We start from the raw sequence: 22,458 nt of genomic DNA, 5'->3' as shown, positions 1-22,458 counted from the left end.
CGAAACTAACGATACAAACACTCAAGAATATTAAATATTAAATAATCGAGGCGTCCACGCCCTGGCGATGCGGAGGCTTGCCGTAGACGACGCCGTTCCACGTCTCGATTTCGTTCACCACGTCTTCGAGAATCTGCTCCACTTGCTGTACAAAAATTTTACTCGCGTACGGCGGGGTCAGTTTCGGCTTCACCATCAGGGTGTGTTCGATTAGCACCCCTTCGCTCGTATTCTCCACCGACCACGACCCCTCAAACTGTTTTAAAAACCCCGTGCCTCGCCGACCCCGCGCGAGCGAACACTTCATCTTCATCTCTTCGTCGCGTTCCTCAACCTCAAACGCGCACGGAAACGCCCCTCCGAAAACAAAAAACTTCCATTCACACTCCTGCTCGATGTAAATATTACTCGCCACGCACGCATCACCCTCGCACTCGATCACCCTCACGCTCCGCACCGCTCGAAACGCCCGCGGCGAAGCCTCGTAATCCGTCAATAGATTATACACGCTCGACGCCGCGACGCCGCGCAGCGTCATCTCCCCCCGCACCGTGTACGCCCCATTCTCATTCGACAGCAGTTCGCACGCCGGCGCTCGAGCGACGCTAAAGATTTCGTTTTCGCTTCGCTCCGCGCGTTCCGCCGCCGCCTCGAGCGCGCCGCCGCGTCCTCGCCTCCCTCCTCTCTCGTCCCGCGCCGGTTTCGTCGCCCTCCCTCGCGTCGACCACGCGCGCGACGCGCGTGACGCGCGCTCGCGCGTCGTCGTCGCCTTCGTCGTCGTCACCGCGCGCGCGTCGACCGCGCGCATCTTCCTCGCCTTCGTGACGTCGTCCCCCTTCGCGTCTCCCCGTCGCGCGCGCGACCGCGCGCGCGCCCTTCGCGCCCGCCGCGCGTTCGCGCGCGTTCGCGTCCGCGCGTTCGCGCGCTCGCGACCGCGCGCGACGCCGTCGTTCGCGCGCGCGCGCTCGTGTGCCGCGCGTCGGTCCGACCGCACTCACCGACGCCGCGCGCGCGTCGCGTCGTGACGCGCGGTCTCGCGCGCGCGCGCGTCGACGCGCGCGCGTCTCGCGCGCGATGCGCGCCTCGCGCGCGCGTCGAGCCTCGCCGCGCGCGCGCGTCGCGATCGCGATGGCTTCGTTGGTGATGCTGACGGCGAAAACCGCGAGCGCCGCGGACGGCGCGACGTGCGCGAGCAAGGAGCGCCACGCCCCGTTCGCGCGTCACGGACAAAAACCCGCGAAGGGGTCGGGGATGACGTTCTGCGACGCCCATCGCGGGTCGACGTGCTGCGGGAAGGAACAGACGGACGCGGCGCGCGTGCGCGCGGTGCACATGCAGCTGAACGGGTTCGGCGAGCGATGCCGAGACGCGTGGGGCGCGCTGGAGTGCAGCGTGTGCGATGCGAGAGTAGGGGTGAGCGAAGGCGTGCCGGTGTGCGCGGCGGCGTGCGATGGGGTGTACAGGGCGTGCGCGGATGAGTTCTTCGCGGAGGACGGGTCGCGGCGGTTGGTGCCGTGTCGACCGAGCGATACGATCTGCACCAAACTGTCGGAGTGGATCGGGGACGTGAGGGATAAGGGAAAAGAGATGTGTGAAGCCGCGGGATGGGATTACGTCGCCCCGGGCGAGCGATGGTGTTTCGATGGTGCGGCGGCCAAGTCGAGCGAACGCGCGGCGCGGCGAAGCGGATCGGCCGACAAGGCGAAAACGTCGAAACCGTCGAAGAAGCGCGGCAAGAAATCGCGTAAAGCTTCCAAAGGTTCGAAAATAGATGCGGGACGCGTCGCCATGCTCGCAGGAGGCGGCGTGGGTTTGATTTACGTTTTGTTCACGCGCGCGCTGCCTCTCGCGCTCCAGTGGCATCATCGGAAAAATTCCGTCGGCGCCAGGTACGCCGCGCGGCGCGCGGCCGAGCAGCGCTCGGGTAATCGCGCGCATTATTTATGATTCGATTCTTGTGATTTGATAGCGATATCTTCGATGACTTTTCCACGCGCTCGACGGACATTCGTCGAACCGGCGCGCTCGAGCGCCCGCGCGCCTCGGGACGTCACATCACCGCGCGTCGCAGACGCCCACCGCGCCCGCGCACGCCCCTACACGCGCGCGCGCTCCATGCGCGCGATGTCCACCTCGCTCACGCGCGATGCGCGCGCCTCTCTCGCGCCGCAGTCGACGTCTTCGTCCACGACGCGCCGACCGCCGCCGCCGCTTCACCGCGGTCGCCGCGCGACGCCTCGCGCGCCTCGCGCCAAGCCCGAGCGATACTACGGCGAAAACGAGCAAATCATCGACCGCTCGCCCGCGATGTACGACAAACTCACGGACGTGTTCGATAAGAGAGAGGAGAAGGATTGGATTGGGCTCTTGGCGTTTTCGGGCAAGTGGCGCGAGCTTCGGGACGGGTTGTTCGAACGCGTGAAAACGCGCGCACAGCAGTGCGAGGATCCGGACGATGAGATGCGATTGAGTAAATTGCGAAGGAAACTCATGGCGCTGGATGAGCGCGTCGATGGGTATCACGCGCTGTTAGAAGAAGTGCGGGCGAAGGAGGTGGACATGTGGGAAGGGTTCGTGGCGACGAGACGCGCGGAGTTTTCGCCAGAATTCTTTACGTATTTGACGTTTAAGCTGGAAGCCGTGGCGCAAGGTGAAGATGACAACGCGAAAGAGTCGATGGCGAAGGATGCGGCGCTGTTGCTGAGTTTGTGTGAGGCCTACGATGAGGCTTCGAAGGACCAAGCGGTGATCGAAGAGGCGACGCAGACGCTGCAAGATATTTTACAGTGTGATTCTTTAGATGCCATGGATGCGAAAATCGATGAGTTGGCGATGGCGAATCAAATTTCGCCCGCCTTAATCCTCACCGCTTCTAAGGCACACATGAGCGTGAAGGAGAGCCCGTACACGAGCGAGGAAGTCAAAGACGTCATGGCGCACCTGTACTTCAAGATGAAGGACACGACGTCTCGCCAGCAACCGAAGGAAGTCCGCATCTTAAAGTACATTCTATCCTTAGAGGATCCCCAGGATCAAAGAAATGCGTTAGAAGAAGCCTTCACTCCCGGTCCCGAGCTCGAGGAAATCGGCTCGAACACCGATTTACTCTGGTGCGAGCCCGCCGCCCTGCTCAAGCTCATCGACGTCATCGTGGAGAATTTCCACCAGAGCGCCGGCAAGAAGAATTTACGCGGCGACGCGGCGGCGATGATGAGTCCCGCGATCGTGGAGAGAATGAAGACTTTAAAACAGCTCATCATCGCGCACTTCTCAGATTAACTAGCCGTATTGCAATCGATTTCACGTCGACCAATCGCGACGAGCGTCGTCCCTCGTCCCAAAACCTTCGCATAAAGCGCACACGTCATCGCGCGCGTTCGCACACCATGACGCGTCTCGGCCTGCTCCGAGACTCCGCGGTGGCGATCACGCGCGTCACCCGCACTCGCGCGACGTCTTCCGCCCCCCCGGCGTCCCTCGGCGCGGCCGCACCGAGCCGCATCGGACGATCCCTCGTCGCCATGACGCTCGGTCGACCCGCGTTCGCGACGACGTCGAGCGCCGTCGCGTCGCCGTCGATCCATCGCGCGCGCTCGCAACGCGCCAACGGACGCGGGATCGCCGTGCGCGTCATGAGCGCGGCGACCGAGCGCGAACGGTTGACGAACGCGAACCCGAACGCGCGAGGGAAGGATAACTCCGGCGCGGCGATTCGACAGAGGTTTCTGAAATTTTACGAGACGCGCGGACACGCGGTGCTGCCGTCGAGTTCGTTAGTCCCGGAGGATCCCACGGTGTTGCTCACGATTGCGGGAATGTTGCAATTCAAACCGGTGTTCATGGGACAGCGGGAGCGCGCGCACGAGAGGGCGACGACGACGCAAAAGTGCGTGCGGACGAATGACATTGAAAACGTCGGCGTCACGGCGAGGCATCATACGTTTTTTGAAATGTTGGGGAATTTCAGTTTCGGGGATTATTTTAAGAAGGACGCGTGCCAGTGGGCGTGGGAGTTGGCGACTGGGGAGTTTGGGTTGAACCCCGAGCGGGTTTGGGTGAGCGTGTTTCGCGAGGATGACGAGGCGTTTGCGATTTGGCGCGACGTCGTGGGCGTTCCCGAGTCTCGCATTAAGCGCATGGACGAGAAGGATAACTTTTGGGCCGCCGGTCCCACGGGCCCGTGTGGGCCGTGCTCGGAGCTGTACTACGATTTTTACCCAGAACGTGGGCTCGAGGGTGCGGATTTGGATGATGATTCACGATTCATCGAGTTTTACAACTTGGTCTTCATGGAACTCAATCGCGACGCCGACGGCGGCGTGACGCCGTTGAAGAATAAGAATATCGACACCGGCATGGGTCTCGAGCGCATGGCGCAGATTCTTCAAGGCGTGCCGAACAATTACGAAACAGATTTGATAATGCCCATCATTAATAAAGCGGCGTCGATGGCTGGGATCGATTACAACGCGTGCAACGACGTGCAAAAGCAGCAGCTCAAAGTCATCGGCGACCACACGCGAGCGGTGAGTTACATGATTTCCGACGGCGTTTTCGCCTCGAATATCGGGCGTGGGTACATCGTTAGACGATTGCTTCGCCGAGTTGTGCGAAACGGGCGTTTGCTCGGGATCAAGCCCGAAGAAGGGGCGAGCGCGTTCACGCCGGCCATCGCCGAAGTCGCGATTTCCATGTCGGAAGGTTGCGATCCGCAAGTCGCTAAGAACTCGGCGCGCATTCTCGCCGAGCTCGAGCGCGAGGAATTGAGCTTCCAGAAGACACTCGGTCGTGGCGAAGAGATGCTCGCTGAGCTCATCGAGACGGCGAAGAAGACAAAGACGGGGTTGAGCGGCAAGGATGCCTTTACGCTGTACGATACGTATGGCTTCCCGCTTGACATCACCGCGGATGTCGCCACTGAAGCTGGTATCACGGTGGACTTGGAAGGTTTTGAGAGTGCGATGGCCGAGCAGCGTTCGATGAGTCAAGCCGCACATCAAACTGTAGACGTCACCGCTGGGAATGCGTTGGCGCGAGTCGCGGATGAGCTCGGGGCGAAGAGCACCTTCATTGGGTATGAAAGCACGTCGAGCGATGTTTCCAACGTGTTGGCCATCGTTTGCGGGGGAGAATCCGTGGAGGAAGCGCCGGAGGGTGCCAAAGTGGATATAGTCTTAGATGTCACGCCGTTCTACGCCGAAAGTGGTGGTCAAGTGGGTGATAACGGCGTGCTTCACACCGCCGACGGCGCGACGCTGGAGGTGTCGGATGTGCAAAAGGCCGGCGGCGGTCGCATCATCGTACACACGGCCACCGTGACGAAGGGCTCGATCAAGAAGGGCAGCCAGGTAACCGCGAACGTGGACGAAAACTCTCGCCGACGCGCGAAGAGCAATCACACCGCCACGCACTTGCTTCAATCCGCGCTCAAGAAGGTTCTCGGAGAAGACGTCTCCCAAGCCGGTTCGCTGTGCGGTTTCGACCGCCTTCGATTTGATTTCAATTCTCCCAAGGCGCCGACCGAGGCTCAACTTTTGGAGGTCGAAAACTTAGTTAACGGATGGATTTCGCAAAGCGCGGCTTTGACCGCGGAAGAGATGCCCATCGCCGCCGCAAAGGACAAAGGAGCGACGATGATGTTTGGCGAAAAGTACGGTGACGTCGTGCGCGTCGTCGACGTGCCGGGCATCTCCATGGAACTTTGCGGTGGCACGCACGTGTCTAACACAGCTGAAATCGGAGGCTTCAAAATATTGAGCGAAGCTGGCATCGCGAGCGGCATCCGACGCATCGAAGCTGTCGCGGGTGCGGGCGTGGTTGAGCTTTTGCAGCAACGCGACGCCGTGGTGAAGCAGCTCGCCAGCGCATTGCGCGTGCCGCCGGAGGAAATCACGGGTCGCGTGTCGAGTTTGCAAGAAGACTTGCGCGCGACGCAGAAGCTCGCAGAGTCTCTGAGAGGGGAATTAGCCGTCGCCAAGGCTGGTGCTTTGGTGTCTCAAGCTCGCGAAGTTGGCGAGGCGAAGGTGCTCGTGGCGCGTCTCGACGGCGTCGATCCCGCCGCGCTCAAAGTCGCCGCCGAAAACCTCGCGGCGCAGCTCGGTGACGGCGCCGCCATCGTGCTCGGCAGTGCAAATGGTGCAAATGTCGGTCTCGTCGCCCTGTTTGACGACAAAGTTCAAAAGGATGGCGGTCTTAAAGCCGGTCAAGTCCTTGGCGCCGCGGCGAAGAAGTGCGGCGGCGGCGGCGGTGGGAAACCGGGATTTGCCCAAGCCGGCGGTCGCGACGCCACGCAACTCGACGCCGCCTTAGACGAAGCTCTCACCACAGTCACCGCCGCTTTATCGCCAAAGTAAACCAACGTCACCGCGTGTAATAAATTTCTATTCATCCTAGCTACGCTCGCGTTCTGTCGTGATCAGTTCTCGAGACTAGAGGCGATGAATAGCTTTCGAGAGAACGCGGCGGTTCATTATTACTGCGGTAAGTATGCGCTAACTAAAGTGACATATTACGTGTCCACTACGTTACCCATCTCTATCTCTTCATCGAGTATATCGGAGACTTGGAACACTCGGTACTTGAACGGCTTTTGCCCCCCAAACTTGGCGTACAAACAGAACGACACCGCGCTAACAACGCATGCCGTGAATAACAAGATGAAAATGGTGGCGACAAACCTCCATGGATTATGAGGAGTATCAGGCGCGAACTTCTTCCGGAGATTTTCGCACTGCGCGACGACCACACCGACGCGATCATTCTCAAGGTCGTATTCAATGAACGTGTTTCTCAGCGCTTGTTGGCCGAGTAAAATCGTCCCGTCATCTGATTCGTCGATTCCCAAGCAGTAAGTGTGTGGTATGTATAAATGACTGTTCAAGTAGTTCTCTGATGGAAGGATCAACGTGATATCTGGGTCGTACGTGATGGCTAGTTTTGGAAACCACTCGTCGCGAAGCTTCGCCGTCAGCACCGGCGTGGCAGAGGAGAAACACATTTGCCCCAAATCTTCGTCGTCAAAAAGTTCAAGTTCTGGATGGGTAGCCGCCATTTGTGCCACTAACTTTGTGATAAAATCATCTCGCATAGCGGGGGGTAGAAGAACAAGCGTGGTGCCGCTATCAAGAACGGTGTAGACGTTCGACGAGCTCGCGATGATGGCTTCGCCGAGTTTCCACGACATCGTGCGAACGGCGAGATCATCAGCCCCAAGTATCCGTGTATACGATAGAGGCGCAAGATCTCGACCGAAATCATACCGACCGAGCGATAACATCGCCGTATCCGTGCCGCTTCCCTCTGAACAGAATCCAAAAACGTGCGCGTTGATAACTCCGGCTTTCGCCAACTGCGTGTGAAACGCGGTGTTACCTCGACTGAAACCAGCCATGCCGTCTTGTCGATCAAACCCCCCATCAGCTTCTACGACACCACCGCACCCGAAAATCATCTTGGCCGGGGACAATTCATCCCCGACGCTGACCACATCTTCGATCATGGACCCGCCTCCTCGCGCACCGTCCAGGTACCCCAGCCCGAATAAACACTCGCCGTCGGCGCTGACGTTGTGCGCGACGGGCATCGCGTCGCAAAACGCGGCATCCGCGGCGTTCATCGACGCGTTCAACAGCCGAAAATCGTTCGACAACCGCCAATCGTAGTATTGATGCTCGTGATACCCGCACAACTCCGCGTCGCACCCGACGCACGGAAAATACGTGAGCGGCGACCCGGTGTCGACGATGAGGTCAAAACTTTGCGCGCCCGGCAGCGTCACCGTCAGCGAAAACTCGTGCCCGGAGCCGTATCCATTCCCCAGGCGCGCGCCGTACGACCGAATCTCGATCGCGTCCGCCCGCGACAGTCGCCGTCCCGCCGTCGCGGTCGTCGTCCGCCGTCGCATCGCGATCGCCAGCGATCGTCCCGTCGCCGCTCGCGCGCGCGCCGCGCGCGCGACCGCGACCGCGACGCACGCGAGCGTCGTCGTCCAGGGCGCGCGCCGCGTCGCGCGCGTCCGCGTCGTCGACGCCGTCGCCATCGTCGCGCGGGCGAGTGCCGGCGACGCCGGTCGCGCGGTGGTGCCTCGTTCGCGGCGACGAAACCGGGCACCACGACGCGCCGACGTCGACCATGTCGCACACCCGGAAGCGGAGCGGCGGAAAGGAAAATTCAAAGCGAGCTGTCGGACGTCCCGCACACCGACCCGCGCGATCGAACGCCGCGCGCGCGATGCCGCAGATTCAGTACAGCGAAAAATACTACGACGACGTGTACGAGTACAGGTGCGGCGCCGCGCGCGACGGCGACGACGACGACGGGCGACGCGGGAAACGATCGAAACGAGACGCGACGAAACGAACGTTGCGAGACTGACGAGACGACGGCGCGCGCGCGCGACCGCAGACACGTGGTGTTGCCGCCGGATATCGCGAAGTTGTTGCCGAAGAATCGGTTGTTGACCGAGGTGCGCGCGAGGGATGGAGACGGGGGAGGACGCGACGGGTCGACGACGCGCGCGCGAAGGAGGGATTCTTTCCCCCGCGAGACGAAGGAGGACTGACGAAGACGCGCGCGCAGACCGAATGGCGCGGATTGGGCGTGCAACAATCCCGAGGTTGGGTACACTACGCGATGTACGTATCGAGTGCGCGCGCGGGTGATTTTGGATGCGTTTGAGCGATGGCTGTCGTTTCGATTCGACGCGCGAGGCCGGCGCCGCGGACGCGACGCGCGACGCCGACTGACTTTGTTTTACACCGCGCGTGCGCAGCCATCGCCCGGAGCCGCACATCATGCTTTATCGCAGACCTAAAGAGACCACGGCGTAGAATCCGACCGCGGAAGACGAAGAATTGAACTGCGGCGGTTGAGCGCCGGCGACGCGGAACGTTTTGACGAAACGTGATTGTAATTAGACCAATTTATAGCGAACCAATTTATGGCGCAACGCAGACGCGGGATCAGAGAATCGTTCGCTCGAAAATATATTGTATTATTCCGTTGGATTATCACAAACGGGATGATTATACTCACGCACACGCGTGGGTAAGCGTGGCACGTCTCGTCGCCTACACGTTGCCAGGTCCACTCGGAGTGAACGAGACGACGGCCGGGGCGGAGATTGGGGCCGGCGGTGAAGGCGCGCTCACCACGGGGGCGGGCGGCGCGGGCGAGGGCGACACCGGGGCCGTCGCGAGGGCGGACGACGGCGTCGCTGTCGTCGCTCGAGGCGGTTGCGCGAACGCGTCGCCTTGAGGCCTCGGCGAACCCATCTCTTGACCTCGCGCCACCGGGTTCGTGGCGAAGTCGACGTATCTCGAGGGTTGAGCCCCGGCACCGCCACTCGCCTTGAATCCTAAGTGCCACAGCTTTTGCCACACGAAAAACTGCGGGAACCTGAGCATGAAAATCAACACGACCATCCCGACGCAAAGCTCGTTCCCTCGCCTATGTCCAGAGTTCCAGTTGTTGTTTTTGTTGATGTTATCCGTCGCGTACGACGCCATCCATATGATGTCGAGCCAGAGCGTGTACCAGCAGCTCGCCGCCGTGTACTGCGCGTCGCGCGTCGAAATCCGCCGCCGTCAGTCTCCCGTTCGCGTCGCGTCGCGTCGCCTCGCGGCGTCAATTCAGTTCAAACCCGCTTCGCCGTTCGCCTCGCCGTTCGCGCACCTTCAGCAGCCCACTCTTGCCGGTTTCGATGGCCACCAACCCGAAGCACGACATCGCCGCCACTCCCGCGAGGTAGCCCGTCCCTTGCCACCCGCACGTCCCGAGCAGCGCGCACGCGAGCTGCGCGTGCATCATCCCTTTCGCCGCCGTTTCGAGCGCGTCGTACGTCCCCGGCGTGCATCGCGCGAACAGGCTCGCCATCCCGCGTTTTTCGTTCTCTCGGTCGGTCGTTCGGTCGGTCGTCTCGCGTCGCCGCCCTCGCGCGCGCCGCGATCTCTCGTCGCGTCTCCGGATTTTCGGGTTTTCGGCGCGTCGCCACGCGCCACGCGCCACCGTGCACGGTCGGTCGCCGGCGCGCGCGACCGCGCGTTTCGCGCGTCGAGATCGCCATCGATCGTCGACGATCGCCGCGATAAAACCGATCGAAAAAATCTCTCGCGGGTTCGCGCGCGACGCGCGATCGGATCGCGCGCGATCGATCGCGCGATCGATCGATCGATCGCGATCGCGATCGACGCGCGATCGATCGGATCGATCGCGCGCGATCGATCGACCGACCGCGACCGACCGCGGCCACGCTGGATGCGCGGCGCGATGGGTGACAATCGCGATCGCGCGCGCGCGGCGACCGTCGGCGTCGACGCGCGCGAGTGCGCGACGCGTGAACGATGCCGACGCGCGGTGTGACGTCGATGCGCGCGCTCGCGGGCGCGCGCGCGGCGAGCGATGCGGTGCGAGGCGCGGGACGCGCGGGACGACGGACGACGCGCGCGACGTCACCGATCGAGGCGACGCCGGGACGGACGACGCGCGCGCGCGTGGTGCGAGGAGGCGCGACGGCGCGCGGGATGGGATTCGGGAGCGATGCGCGCGCGGGCGCGGCGCGCGCGAGGCCGGGCGAGGGCGGATGGGCGAGGGGAGGCGCGACGCGAGGGCGACGCGCGGAGACGCGCGCGTCGAGCGACGGGTCGCTGCGGATGACGTACGAGGCGAACGAAACGACGACGACGACGACGACGACGACGATGGGAGTCCCGTCGGGATCGTCGAATGATGGACCGAATTCGACGCCGCCCGCGATGCGGGCGCTGCTCACGGCGGGAGCGGTGGTAGGGGCGGTGTGCGCGGCGGATTACGCGTTTGTGACGGCGGGCGGATTGACGTGGGCGGCGACGCCGGGGGCGAGCGCGATTCGTGCGTCCGCGGCGACGCTCGCGACGCTGGTGTCGGCGTACGTGTGGAGTAAATTTGGCGGGATGGCGAGCGCGCCGGGGGCGTTGGCGATGTGCGTGACGTATGCGTTCGGGTCTCTGTTGTCCATCGTCGTCGTCCAAGCGTACAAGGTGAGCGCGACGTGCGTGCTCAGCGCGGGCGCGGCGTGCGCGGCGACGTGCGCGGCCGCGTGGTTGGTTCGCACGCTCGCCGATTCGTCCATGTTTGAAGGATCGTACGACGCGCAAGTTCACGCGCAGGCGATGGCTCGGGGGGCCAAGTCTTTCGAACGCCTCGAGGCGCTTCGCGAGGTGATGATGCGCGAGTTTGAAGCCGAGATGGCTGAGCTCGAGCAGAAGCAATCTCAGTTTGCGATGGAAATGTCGCGCGTGGAGGAGCGCCACAAGCGTGAAATCGCCCGTTTGCAGATGGACATCACAAAGTTGCGCGATCAAAATAACTCACACGCCGCCGACAAGGCCAAGGCTCTCGAACAAGCCAAGGCGCAGTTTGAAGCCGAAAAGCGACGCATGCGCGAGGCGCACGAGCGCGACACGGCTTTGCTCAAGGAAACGATCTCGAAGCTCGAGACTGAGGTCGCGGGCATGGAAGGCAAATTTGCGGACGAGCGTAAGGATCTATTGTCCAAAGTGCGCGCCGCCAAGGCGTTGTACCAGGCCCAAAGAGCGATGATGTACTCTGAAGTTTCCAAGCTTCAAAAAGCCATCTCCGTCAAGGAGGCGCAAGCCGCGGACTGGCACGCCAAGGTCACGGCCATTGAAGCCGAGAAGTTATCGCTTATTTCCAAGCTCGAAGAGGCGGCTGCGAATGCAGAAACATCCGCCGCCGAACTCGTCGCCGCCGTGGCTGAAGTGCAGTTCGAAGCCGAACGCGAGTTGCAGCGCGCCATTGCCGAGGCTCTCGCGGAGCGTCAAGCGCTCGAGCTTCTCATGAACGATAAGGAAGCGGCTTGGAAGGTTGAGATGCGCGCGGCGATCACTGAGGCGGAGATGAAAATAAATGAAGACGCCAAGAAGAAGCTCGCCGATCTCGACGCCAGGCATACCGAAGCCATCGCGCAACTCATGCGCGAGCACCAGGCCAAGATGCAGCAAGTCGAATCCGAAGCCGAGAAGCGCGGCGCGAGCGCCTTTGCGGCCGAAAAGGCGACCTTAGAGGCGACGTACCGAAGTGCCGCTGATGCAGCCCAAAAGGCGCACGCTGACAGCCTCGAGCAAACCAAGGCGGCGAGCGCCAAGGATGTCGAAGCCATTCGCGCCGAGATGGCTGTCCTCAAGGCGACGTACGAGAGCGCCGCTGCCGCCGCGCAAACCGCGCACGCGAGGAGCCTCGAACTAGTCAAAGAAGGAGCTGCGCAAGATCTCGTAGCCGCCAAGCAAGAAATTATCGATGCCGTGGCTGAACAAATTCACCTCAACGAGATTGAAAAGATGCAGCTCGTCGCCGAGATGAAGGAAGAAGAGCTCGAAATGACGGCGGAGCTGTTGGCTGAAAAGGATGCCGCCATCGCGGAGCTTCAAAAGCAACTCAAGATGTCCAAGAATGAGCGACGAGCGGTGTTCGATCTTCTCAAGTCCGAATCCGAAAAAATGAAGATGTTCACGGGCGACAACTTGAAGAAGGAGATTGAAAGTGCCGAAGAAAGGCTGAACTTGTTCTGGTCAGGCAAGATGGAGCGCCTCGGCGCGGCGCACGCCGTCAAAGTTGAAAAGATGGAAAAGGATACCAAGAGCAAAGTACGTCAGCTGAAGGAAGACGCCAAGCAAGAACTCGCGGCGCAACTCGAGTTCACGGCCAAGGCTACTCGTGTCGCGGCCGAAGCCGAACTTGAGAAGCAGTTGGCGAACGCTACACGCTCGATGGCGGCGGAACGCCGCGCCTTGAAAGCGCTCTTTGATTCCGAAACTTCAAAGACGCAAAAGCTCGTCTCGTCGTACGAGTCTAGAATCAATGCGTTAGAGATCGCCGAGAAAGCTGCCAAGGAAAAGGCGCAAGCGTACGATGCCGAAATCGACGCATTGAAGAAGCAATCGCAGATTTCGCTTGAATCTGCTCTCGCTTCTCGAGAGGCTGAGGTCGAGAAGACGTGGTTGACGAAGATGGATGAACTCGAACGCGCGCATAAGGTGCAGATCGAAAGAATCAACGCTGATCACGCGAAGGCAATCGCTGAATCGCAGTCCAAGCTGAAGTCTGCCGAAGCTGCGCAAGCTGAAGCCATCAAGGCGAAGATGGCGCAACTCGAGACAGACCTCGCTAAGACGACCAAATCCCTTGAAGACCAACTTGCTGCGGCGCGTGAAGACGCTGCGCGCCAACTAGCGGCGGAAAAGTCGCGCACTGCCGAGGCGATCCAAGCCGCGGCTATCCAGGCTGAAGATGGGAGTGCGGCCAAGAAGGAGCTCGACGCCCTGACAGCCAAGTTTAGCTCGACGGAGAGCGAGTACAAGTCGACGGTTCAAAAGCTTGAGGCTGAAATTAAGGCTCTTGAACTGAAGGCGGCCGCGGCGGGCACCGATGCCAAGGCACAATTTGAAGCCGAAATCGCGACGCTCAACGCCAAACTCAAGGAGGCTGAAGAGGAAATCAAGGAATTGGAATCGCAGCTCAGTGAGGCGAAGAGTGCGGCGGCAAACAAGGTTGCCGAGTTGGAGAAGCACTTCGCTGATGAGATGCACGAGCTCAGAAGCGCGTTCGATGCGCAAGCGAAGGAAGGCGTGGCCGCTGTCTCGTCGGAGCGCGACGCACTCAGCGCTCGCATCGCCGCTCTTGAAGCAGAACATGATCAGAATTTGTCCTTGGCCAAGGCTGATGCCGAAAAGGCGAAGGCTTCAGCTGTTCAATCGCTCGCCGATGTTGACGCCCAAATTTCAGCGCGACTCGCGGAGCAAAAGGCTGAACTTGACGCCAAATTAGCCGCTCAAATCGAAGAGCTTCGCAAACGTACCGATGCGGATGTTGCGGCAGCTAGCAAAGCACTCGCAGACGCCAAGGCTCAATACGAGGCGGACGTCGCCGCGCTCAAGGCTCAAAACGCTAGAGATCTCACCGCGGCAAAGGAAGCCGCAGAGAGTGCCGATGCGGTTTTGCTTTCGAAGATTTCCAAGCTCGAGACTGAGCAAAAGAGCGCATTACAAAAGGCGAAGGAACAAGTGGAAGCGGAGTACGGAGCCAAGTTGACGAAAGCGCAAGCAGAAATTGACGCACTCAAGGCGAAACTCGCGGATGCCGAGAAGCAGAACGCCGCACAAGCTGAAAAAGAACTCGCCGATGCTCTCACCAAAGCGGCTCTCATCCCCGGGTTGCAACAACAAGTCGACGAGCTCACTAATTCGTTGACGAGCTCCAAGGCGTCGTATGAATCCACTTTGAACAAGTTGCAACAGGATCACGCCGCGGAGATTGATAAATTGAACAAGGATCATGTGGCGGCGTTGAAGGATGCCAGCGACGCGTCGGACCTCAAAGCGCAAATTAGCGCCCTCGAAGCGCAACTTCAAAGCGAAAAGGATAAACTCGCCAAGTCGTTGACGGATGCTGAAGCGCAGCGTGCGGAACTCGAAGCGTCTTCGAAGACGGCGCTCGAGCGAGCGCGAAGTCAAGTCATCGCCCAAGCCGAGGATCAACGAAAGAAGTTGGAGCAAATGTTCTTGGATGAGTCCGCCAAGGCTCGTGCCGCCTTCGAAGCTGAGGTCGCCGAATACGAAAAGCTCGTCAAACAAGCGACTGCAGATTTGAAGAAGGCTCACGCCGACGAGTTGAGCAGTATTGTTGCGCAACACAAGTCCGAGCTCTCGCAAGCATTGGCCAAGGTCGACACGACGAGCGCCGGTAAGGTGACCGCGCTCGAAGCTGAAAAGGCCAAGCTCGAGAAGGCGATCGCAGACACTAACGCTGCGCTGACGAAGGCGAGCGCTGACGCGAAGTCCGCTTCCAACGACGCGGCTTCGGCCAAGGCAGCTCTCGAAAAGCTCGAGCAGGAAGTGGCCTCTCTCACGAACGCGCGAGACGCGGCCTTGGCTCGCGCGAGCGAACTGGAGAAGGAAGTCGCGACTCTCACGAAGAACGCCGTCGATCCCAAGGAGCTGGCAGCGCTCGCCAGCGCTCGAGACGCCGCCTTGGCTCGCGCGAGCGAACTGGAGAAGGAAGTCGCGACTCTCACGAAGAACGCCGTCGATCCCAAGGAGCTGGCAACGCTCGCCAGCGCTCGAGACGCCGCCTTGGCTCGCGCGAGCGAACTGGAGAAGGAAGTCGCGACTCTCACGAAGAACGCCGTCGATCCCAAGGAGCTGGCAACGCTCGCCACCGCCAGGGACGCTGCTCAAGCGCGCGTCGCCGAGCTCGAGAAGTCGCTCGCCGCCATCGCGGAGGAGAAGTCTGTGCTGGCAAATAAGCTCTCCAGCGTCGACGCTTCCAAGGCTGCTGAAATGCAAAAGCTCAAGGATGAGCTCGCTCAATTGCAGGCGGACCTTACCAAAGCGCTCGCAAACGCACAGAATCAACGAGCTTCGGAGATCGCGCGCTTGACGGCGGATTTCGAATCCAAGTATGCCTCCATGCAGCAAAAGCACGAATCCGAAATCGACGAGCTCTCGCGTCAAGCGCTTGTTGACGTCTCTAGCGCCGAGAAGAGAGCGGACGTGGCCGAAGCGGAAATCCAGAGACTTCGCAGCGAAACCAAGGACGTGGCCACGTACAAGTCACAAATCGAGACTAACGAAAAGCAACTCATCATCGTTCGCGAAAAGTTGGGCGCCACGGAGAAAAAGCTCGCCGATTTCTTGGCGCTTTACGGCGAAGAACGCAAGGTTCTCGAGGAATCGCGCAAGATTGCGGATGATTTGGACCGCATCAAGCGCCGATACGCCACGTCCATGGAGATCGACGAGTCTACCATCGACGAAATCTCCAGCAAGGTCGAAAAGCAACTCGCCGCCGCAGACGACGGCGAAAAGATGCAAGCCATGATGGACGGTCGCGCCAAGGGCGACACCGTCGTCGACGTGCGCGACATTCCGGTCTGGGCGTACTACGCCCTCGGTGTCGCCACCGCAATCCTACCAAGAATCATCGCCGGCGGCCTTTGAGCGCGTAGAACAGCAACAGCCGGTTCGTAATATAATCAAGCAACATCGAACGCGTCCGCTCGAGAAAAATATCTGCCAACCACCCACTCCTCGCGGCTGGACATGAGTAATCTTTCAAAAGCGCGTCTCCCGCACACCCGACCGCGTCCGACGCCGGCGCGATGCCCAAGCGCGCGCGTCGAGCGGATCGCGCGCCCACCGACGCCGTCAAGCGGCGCATATGGGACCCGCGCGTGCGCGCCTTGGACGTGGACGACCGGAGGAGCTCGGACACCCCCACGGGCGTGCGCGTGCGCGGCGTGCGCGAGCGCGCCGACGTCGGCGACGCGCGTCGGGCGGCTGCGCGCGAGCTCGCGCTGTTTCGCGGCGTGAAGCGCGCGAGGAGCGCGCTGCAGCGCATCGCGCGGGCGAGGACGGGGCGGACCGACGAGGGAGGGACGCCGCTGCTGCTGTTTGAGCGTTGGTTGGCGAGGTGCGCCGTCTCGGGCGCGCTCGCGGCGCCGGTGTTGCCGGCGCAGGGGCTCGGTTTGGCGAAAGATTTGATTAGACACGGGGCGAGCGAGCGAGACGGTGCGGAAGGGGCGGCGGAGGCGCTCGCGGTCGCCAAGGAGAGCGCGGCTCGATGGGCCGAGGCGCGCGACGACGGCGGAGAGGCGCGCGACGCCGTCGTCGTTCGCGACAAAGGTGCTTTCTTGACGATGCAATTGGGAACAGAGAAACCGTACGTGAAGTGTGCGAAAGCACATCTCGGTAAACTGCGCGCTTTATATTGCAGAACAGTGCGAGGCTGTGAACCGTTGACGGAGGACGTCGATTCAGACGAGTACCAAAAGTTCGCGTGCGCCGTGTTCGCATTGTTGATGCGATACGAATCGCTGGGCGGGGCTGGATACCAAAGCGCGCTCGCCGAGGATGCGTTCGATGTTTTGAACGAAAAGTTGGGCGTGTCGTGCGAGTGTTTCGCGTCGCCGCTCAACGCTCGGTACGGGCAATTTTGTTCGCAATTTGGTTTTGACGAGGACCGCGCGCCAGACGTCGACGCGTTCTTCGGATCGCTCGGAAGCTTTTTTAGCGACGACTTTGCACCAAAACGCGGATCGTTCGAGATGAACCCGCCTTTCGTCCCGGAAACGATGTCGCGCGCGGTCGAAAAGGCGAACGATTTGCTCGATCGCGCCGCGAACGCGAACGAGGCGCTCAGTTTCGTAGTCATCGTACCGCTGTGGAAGGAATGCCATTACTGGAGTGCGCTCTTGGAAAGTCGACATCTGCAGCACGGTCCAGACATCATCGATGCGCAGTCTCACGGCTTTTGCGACGGCGCCCAGCACGCTCGTCCGAGTCACGAGCGCCATCGCGTGTCGAGTTTCGACACGGGCGTCTTCTACCTGCGAACGTCGCGCGCCGAGCGCGAGCGACCGGTGGATGAGGAAATCAGAAAGCGCGTGTTGCGCGGCATGAAGACCGCGTTGGGGTCGTGCAAAGACGTGCAAGAGTTGGAAGTGCGATATCGCGGCGAGCGGGCGCGCGGCGGGCCCGCTAAAATAGAAGATAGAAAATAGACGTAGCTCTAGCGCCGTGGCGTGACCCAGAATCGCACGCGAACGCAAAAGAAGCGCCGTAGCGTAGCCCAGAATCGCACGCGAACGAAAAGTGCACCGCGTAGCTCTAAAAAAGTTGCAGTGCGCCAACCGGGAATCGAACCCGGGCCACATGTTTGGGAAACAGGAATTCTACCACTAAACCATTGGCGCGTGGCTAGATGAAGCGATTTCGGAAACTTTTTACGGTTTCCCATACGCTACTAGTTCCGAAGACTATGTAATAAACGCATAAACTCGAAGCTGTCCGTTCGCGTTCGTCGTCGAGCGCGTTGTTACAGGTCGCCGCCGTGCGCTGGCGGCGCCGGCGGGCGATCGGGCCGCCGACGCCGCATTCCCCGTCGCCGCGCGAAACGCTCGACGCGACGCGAGATCGCTCGCCGAGGGAGATTCGAACGCGGCGCGCACGTTTTGCGTCCCTCGACGCCGCGAGAATCGCCGAGACGACGCCGCGACTCGTTCGCGACGGCGGCGCGCTGAATCGCGGGTGACGTCGGAAATTGCGCCGACGAATCGTCCGAATCGCGATGGATTTCTTGTACGCTTCGGCGGAAGTGCACACGCTGCCGCCGCGAAAACGCTTGGCGTGCGTGCTGCGAGACGTGGCGCACTCGCCGACGGATTTGGGGAGTAAGAAGGCGCGTCTCGCGGGGGAGGCGTACGTGCGAACGGCGCTGCGGGACCCGCGGTTGTTGGGCAAGGCGTTGGAGATCGTGAGCGAGGAGCGATACGATGTGGACGGAGGCAGTAGCGATAGAGAAAACGGTGGCGCGTCGGCGTCGACGAAGAGTAAGAAGGGACCGCGGAATATGAGCTCTTCGTCGCTCAACACGGCGACGGCGACGACGGAGAAGAAGAAGAAGAAGCTGTCGACGAAACGCGATCGCTCGACGACACAGGCGTTGAAATCTGACGAAGATGACGACGACGATTCTAACGCGGAACCGAAAGAGTTGACGGACGAACAGATGGCGATGAAGTTGCACTTGGAGATGAACGCCTCGCCGCGCATGAGCAGAGGCTCTTCGCGGTCGACTCAAATGCTCACCGGGCGCGCGCTCTTCGGGTAGAGCGAGCTTCACGTTTGACGGCGCGCGCGCGCGCGATCATTACTTGTTACTTGTTAACTCTGCTCATTGTATAGCTTATCTCGTCCGAAAGGCGCGAATGTAAACGAAAATTAAAATGCACTTCTTTGCGCCCGAGCAAACGCAGCCGCCACTTTTTTCGACACGCCACGCCGACACTGTCTCGCGCGCTCGGTCCCCGTTCCGTCGCCGATGCGCCCGCAAAACGAAAGAGCGCCCGAGGGTGGCGTCAAGCGCAAATGGGTCAAGCGCACGGGCGGTAAACACGCCGCCGCCAAGCGTCCGAGCGTGAAGAATCAAATTCGAAGCATCGAGCGCCTCCTCAAGCGCGAAGGAATACCGCCGAAACTGCGCGAGGAAAAAGCGCGCGAGCTGGAAAAGCTGCGAGATGCTGGGAAAGAGAACGCTCGAATCGAACGGGAGAAGAAACTGTCGACCAAGTATCACAAGGTGAAGTTTTTCGAGCGGGTAAAGTTGACGCGGCGAAAGGAGCAACTCGAGAAGAAGCGAGACGACGACGGGGCGTTGGGCGCGGATGAATTAGACGAATTGGCGCAAGTGAAGGAAGATTTAGAGTACGTGATGAACTTTCCAAGAGGGGAGAAGTATGTGAGCGTGTTGGTGAAGGAGGGAGATACAGAACACGCGACGAAGGAACGCGCGAGGCTCCGGAAATTGGTCAAGGCGAACTTGGCGGCGTCGGCGGCGCTCGGAGACGAGAACGAGGGCGGCGCGGACATGGCGGCGCAAGGCGATGCTGCGATAGATGCCGAGCAGGACGACTTCTTCTTGAATGAATCTGACGATGGAAACGATAGTGATTCGAGTTCGAGTTCGAGTTCGAGTTCGAGTTCGTCGAGTTCGAGTTCGAGTTCGTCGAGTTCGTCGTCTTCAAAGAAAGCTCGCACGCCCGTGCACATTCCAAAGAAAGAACTTCCAGTGACTAAAGATCCGATTTACATCAAGAATCACGCTCAAAAACTCGTCGAGCGAAGTGAACGCGCCAAGGCGGAGGCGAGCAAGGATGGCAACAAGCCACAGCGCACGCGCGCGGAGGGTGGTCGCAAGCGGCGCAAGAAATGATCGACGACTCGTTTCGTCGTCAAAATAGCAAACTAGTCGAACTCTGTGCTATCTACGGTACTAAACTACGCATTACATCTACTTTTTCGCGGCTACGTCGTCTTCGCCGTAACCGCTCGCGTCCCAAATCGCCACCGACGTCAGCCGCGCGTCCGGCTCGTCCCACCCACTCGCCGCGACGTCGAATTTCACCCCTAGATGATCGTACGACAACCAAATCATCCTGCCTTGCCCTCCCTTGCTCGTCGGCTCGCCGAGTTTCCGCACGACGTCCGCCGCCGCGCTCGTCAGCGCCACGCCCGTCGGCAAACCGCCCGCGTACGTCCCGAACCCATCGCACCCCGCGTAGCAGTGCACGCAGTCCAGCTTCCCGCCCTCGAAGCACAGCGATAACCCGTGCGGCCTGAAATTGACGTACTCGCAGCTCGGGGCGAAAGTTTTTGAGTCGGACGGAGGGTCGCGAATGCCGAGCGAAAGCAAAAACTCGCGCAGTTCTGGCGCGTGTTTCGTCGCGCCCAGGGCTCGGCGAAGCGCGCGCGCGGTGTCGTCTTCGTCTTCGTCGTTCGCGCCGCTCGTGGACGGTCGGTCCGTCATTGTCACGGCGCGCCGGTGAGAGCGGCGCGCTCTACAGCAATTCGTTGTTGTTACAAGGCGGCGCCTTCGTCGCTCAATTGCTTCCACTTGGCGCAATTCAACAGCGTCGGGACAAATATGATGGAATACGCCACCCAAAGGTTTGGTTCGAACGGGAAATCGACGAGGAGCGAGCCGTACTTGACGCCTGCGGAGGCGACGGCGGAGACTAAGGCGAGCTTGAGCAAGAGCACGGCGTCGGAATCCGCGGCCCACGCGGCGCTTAAATCTTCCCAACCCTTCAAAGACTCGTTACCGATGGAGATCTCGATGATTTCCACTTCGTCGTTGACGTCCGTCTCCGGCTCCGTCGTCGTCGGCGGCGACGCCAACATTCGTTCGCCCTCCTTGGCGATGCGATACGACGCGAGCGCGCACGTGGTGTTGCCGACGACGGTCAAGAGCGCTTGCATCGCCACGACGCTGTTTAGCGCCGGGGCGTTGTAGAACAAGTGAAACGTACACGCCGCGATGCCGGAGGCGTGACACGGGATCATCCCGAGTGTCAAGCCCTTCCACGCCGGTCTCTTGGTCACCTCTGCGTATTCCCACGCCAATCCCATCGCGATCAACCACTCGACCAAGCTCGACACGTGAATCACCCACGTGGGCAAGCTCAACGCGTTCGCAGGCTCGACGTGCGGCCACGTGGAATCCCAAATCGCTGCCGTTTCAGCGATCTCCGTTCCCGCAAACGCCTCCGTCGCGCCGAAAATAGCGCTCGACGTCGCGAGCGTGCAAAACAACGCCGCGCCGATGTCGCCCAAACTCGTCTTCCTCCGCCGCCTGCCGTCTCCATCTCCCCCCTCGCTCGCGTCGCGCAGGCCTTGCCGAAACCCGAGCACGATGAAAACATTCGTCATCGTCAGGAGCGACTCCGCCACCCCGTGCAGCACGTCGACGTTCGCCAATATCTCGTCGTACTCGACCTTTGCGTAAATCGCGAACGGAATCGTCCCGAACACAAACGCGAGCAAGAATTTGAATCCGAAAAGCGTCCCGCGCGGGCACCTCGCCTCCGGCTTGGCCAAAAAATACAGAAATCCAAGGTACGGGAACAACGACGCGCCGAACAGGCCGCCTTCGACTTGTTCCCACGTCGCCGCCGTCACCCCCAGCGCGTCGGCGAACGTCGGGTCCGCCGCGCGCGTTCGCGCCGCGCGTTCACCCCGTCTCTCGATCGACGCCGCGCGCGCGCGCGCGCGACCATCGATCCCATCGCGCGTCGCGCCGCGCGTCGTCGCCGTCGCGCGCGTCGTCGTCGCCGCGCGCCGCGCGCGTCGTCGTCCCGACGTCGACGCCGTCGCGAAATCGACATCTTTTCGTCGCACCGTCACCGCGCGCGCGCGCGCCGTCGCTCGCGCGCGCGCCGTCGTCACCGCGCGCGCCATCGCCGCCGCCTCGCGCGCCGCGGGCGCCGCGCCGACGCGTCGCGTTGTGTCGGCGCCGCGCGTCACTTCGCGACGCGATAACGCCCCGACGATGAATTCAATCGCGTCCTCGACGGCCGTCGCGGCGTCCGCGCGCGCCCGCGCGACGCCCGCGCGACGCACCGCGCGCCGGGGCGCCGCGCCGGGGCGCCGACGCGCGCGAAACGCGCCGCGCGCGAGAGAGAACGGCGACGACGATGACATCACCAAGCGCAGGGATTTCGACGTGTCGAGCGAGCTCGAGGCCGACATAGCGCGCTACGCCGAGGCCAAGGCGCGCGAGACGAGCGCGGAGGAAGCGTCGTCGAGCGCGAAAGCCGCGCCGGGGGCGATGGACGGCGTGAAGGAGGCGATCGATACGTTTTTGTTGTATGACTTTTTCGTCATCTTGTTCATCCTGGCGTGGCTCGTCGTCGGCGTCGGGGTGCGGTTGAGCAAAGGGAACGGGCTGTCGTACGATGAACCGTTTTTGGGGACGTGGTTATTTTTGTGGCCGTTTTTGTTTCAGCCTTTGCTCGGGGTGCACATGCTGGCGACGCTGGTGTCGCCGGCGGTGGGGTGGGCGGCGAAACGCGGCATCGTATCTGAAGACGCGTGGCGGTAGTATTATACCTTTGTTATTACACGATAC

At 61.2% G+C, this 22,458-nt stretch overlaps 14 protein-coding genes across 14 annotated transcripts; 9 read left to right on the top strand and 5 right to left on the bottom strand.

Annotated features, from left to right (window-relative positions):
• Window positions 1–37: 37 nt before the first annotated feature.
• OSTLU_32621 (predicted protein) lies at window positions 38–538 on the bottom strand (the record flags this gene model as incomplete). Its single annotated transcript, XM_001418646.1, has 1 exon — window positions 38–538. One exon carries the CDS (start codon window positions 536–538, stop codon window positions 38–40), a length of 501 nt encoding a protein of 166 aa, XP_001418683.1.
• Window positions 539–1,251: 713 nt separating this feature from the next.
• Window positions 1,252–1,947, top strand: OSTLU_32620 (predicted protein; the record flags this gene model as incomplete). The annotated part of the gene is made up of 1 exon (XM_001418878.1): window positions 1,252–1,947. One exon carries the CDS (start codon window positions 1,252–1,254, stop codon window positions 1,945–1,947), a length of 696 nt encoding a protein of 231 aa, XP_001418915.1.
• A 360-nt stretch (window positions 1,948–2,307) lies between these two features.
• Window positions 2,308–3,279, top strand: OSTLU_32619 (predicted protein; the record flags this gene model as incomplete). Its single annotated transcript, XM_001418877.1, has 1 exon — window positions 2,308–3,279. One exon carries the CDS (start codon window positions 2,308–2,310, stop codon window positions 3,277–3,279), a length of 972 nt encoding a protein of 323 aa, XP_001418914.1.
• A 353-nt stretch (window positions 3,280–3,632) lies between these two features.
• Window positions 3,633–6,366, top strand: OSTLU_32618 (predicted protein; the record flags this gene model as incomplete). The annotated part of the gene is made up of 1 exon (XM_001418876.1): window positions 3,633–6,366. The coding sequence occupies one exon, from the start codon at window positions 3,633–3,635 to the stop codon at window positions 6,351–6,353; it is 2,721 nt and encodes a 906-aa protein (XP_001418913.1). The 3' UTR covers window positions 6,354–6,366.
• A 142-nt stretch (window positions 6,367–6,508) lies between these two features.
• Window positions 6,509–7,903, bottom strand: OSTLU_16121 (predicted protein; the record flags this gene model as incomplete). The annotated part of the gene is made up of 1 exon (XM_001418645.1): window positions 6,509–7,903. The coding sequence occupies one exon, from the start codon at window positions 7,901–7,903 to the stop codon at window positions 6,509–6,511; it is 1,395 nt and encodes a 464-aa protein (XP_001418682.1).
• A 326-nt stretch (window positions 7,904–8,229) lies between these two features.
• On the top strand, window positions 8,230–8,828 carry OSTLU_35755 (predicted protein; the record flags this gene model as incomplete). Its single annotated transcript, XM_001418875.1, has 4 exons — window positions 8,230–8,282; window positions 8,404–8,464; window positions 8,578–8,633; window positions 8,771–8,828. The coding sequence occupies 4 exons, from the start codon at window positions 8,230–8,232 to the stop codon at window positions 8,826–8,828; spliced, it is 228 nt and encodes a 75-aa protein (XP_001418912.1).
• Window positions 8,829–9,068: 240 nt separating this feature from the next.
• Window positions 9,069–9,804, bottom strand: OSTLU_32615 (predicted protein; the record flags this gene model as incomplete). Its single annotated transcript, XM_001418644.1, has 2 exons — window positions 9,069–9,554; window positions 9,673–9,804. 2 exons carry the CDS (start codon window positions 9,802–9,804, stop codon window positions 9,069–9,071), a joined length of 618 nt encoding a protein of 205 aa, XP_001418681.1.
• A 716-nt stretch (window positions 9,805–10,520) lies between these two features.
• On the top strand, window positions 10,521–15,992 carry OSTLU_87761 (predicted protein; the record flags this gene model as incomplete). Its single annotated transcript, XM_001418874.1, has 1 exon — window positions 10,521–15,992. One exon carries the CDS (start codon window positions 10,521–10,523, stop codon window positions 15,990–15,992), a length of 5,472 nt encoding a protein of 1,823 aa, XP_001418911.1.
• A 161-nt stretch (window positions 15,993–16,153) lies between these two features.
• On the top strand, window positions 16,154–17,554 carry OSTLU_16119 (predicted protein; the record flags this gene model as incomplete). Its single annotated transcript, XM_001418873.1, has 1 exon — window positions 16,154–17,554. One exon carries the CDS (start codon window positions 16,154–16,156, stop codon window positions 17,552–17,554), a length of 1,401 nt encoding a protein of 466 aa, XP_001418910.1.
• Window positions 17,555–18,120: 566 nt separating this feature from the next.
• On the top strand, window positions 18,121–18,663 carry OSTLU_32612 (predicted protein; the record flags this gene model as incomplete). The annotated part of the gene is made up of 1 exon (XM_001418872.1): window positions 18,121–18,663. One exon carries the CDS (start codon window positions 18,121–18,123, stop codon window positions 18,661–18,663), a length of 543 nt encoding a protein of 180 aa, XP_001418909.1.
• A 210-nt stretch (window positions 18,664–18,873) lies between these two features.
• On the top strand, window positions 18,874–19,764 carry OSTLU_32611 (predicted protein; the record flags this gene model as incomplete). The annotated part of the gene is made up of 1 exon (XM_001418871.1): window positions 18,874–19,764. One exon carries the CDS (start codon window positions 18,874–18,876, stop codon window positions 19,762–19,764), a length of 891 nt encoding a protein of 296 aa, XP_001418908.1.
• A 986-nt stretch (window positions 19,765–20,750) lies between these two features.
• Window positions 20,751–21,023, bottom strand: OSTLU_9615 (predicted protein; the record flags this gene model as incomplete). Its single annotated transcript, XM_001418643.1, has 1 exon — window positions 20,751–21,023. A coding segment is annotated over one exon (273 nt), but the record flags the coding sequence as incomplete, so codon positions are not given.
• Window positions 21,024–21,215: 192 nt separating this feature from the next.
• OSTLU_10662 (predicted protein) lies at window positions 21,216–21,473 on the bottom strand (the record flags this gene model as incomplete). The annotated part of the gene is made up of 1 exon (XM_001418642.1): window positions 21,216–21,473. A coding segment is annotated over one exon (258 nt), but the record flags the coding sequence as incomplete, so codon positions are not given.
• Window positions 21,474–22,158: 685 nt separating this feature from the next.
• Window positions 22,159–22,431, top strand: OSTLU_32609 (predicted protein; the record flags this gene model as incomplete). The annotated part of the gene is made up of 1 exon (XM_001418870.1): window positions 22,159–22,431. The coding sequence occupies one exon, from the start codon at window positions 22,159–22,161 to the stop codon at window positions 22,429–22,431; it is 273 nt and encodes a 90-aa protein (XP_001418907.1).
• Between the last annotated feature and the right edge of the window lie 27 nt (window positions 22,432–22,458).

This window comes from Ostreococcus lucimarinus, chromosome 7, assembly GCF_000092065.1.
Source record: "Ostreococcus lucimarinus CCE9901 chromosome 7, complete sequence".
In the NCBI taxonomy this organism is placed as follows: Eukaryota; Viridiplantae; Chlorophyta; class Mamiellophyceae; order Mamiellales; family Bathycoccaceae; genus Ostreococcus; species Ostreococcus sp. 'lucimarinus'.
The sequence above is the reverse complement of the archived record's forward strand: the minus strand, read 5'-3'. Positions and strand labels throughout refer to the sequence as shown.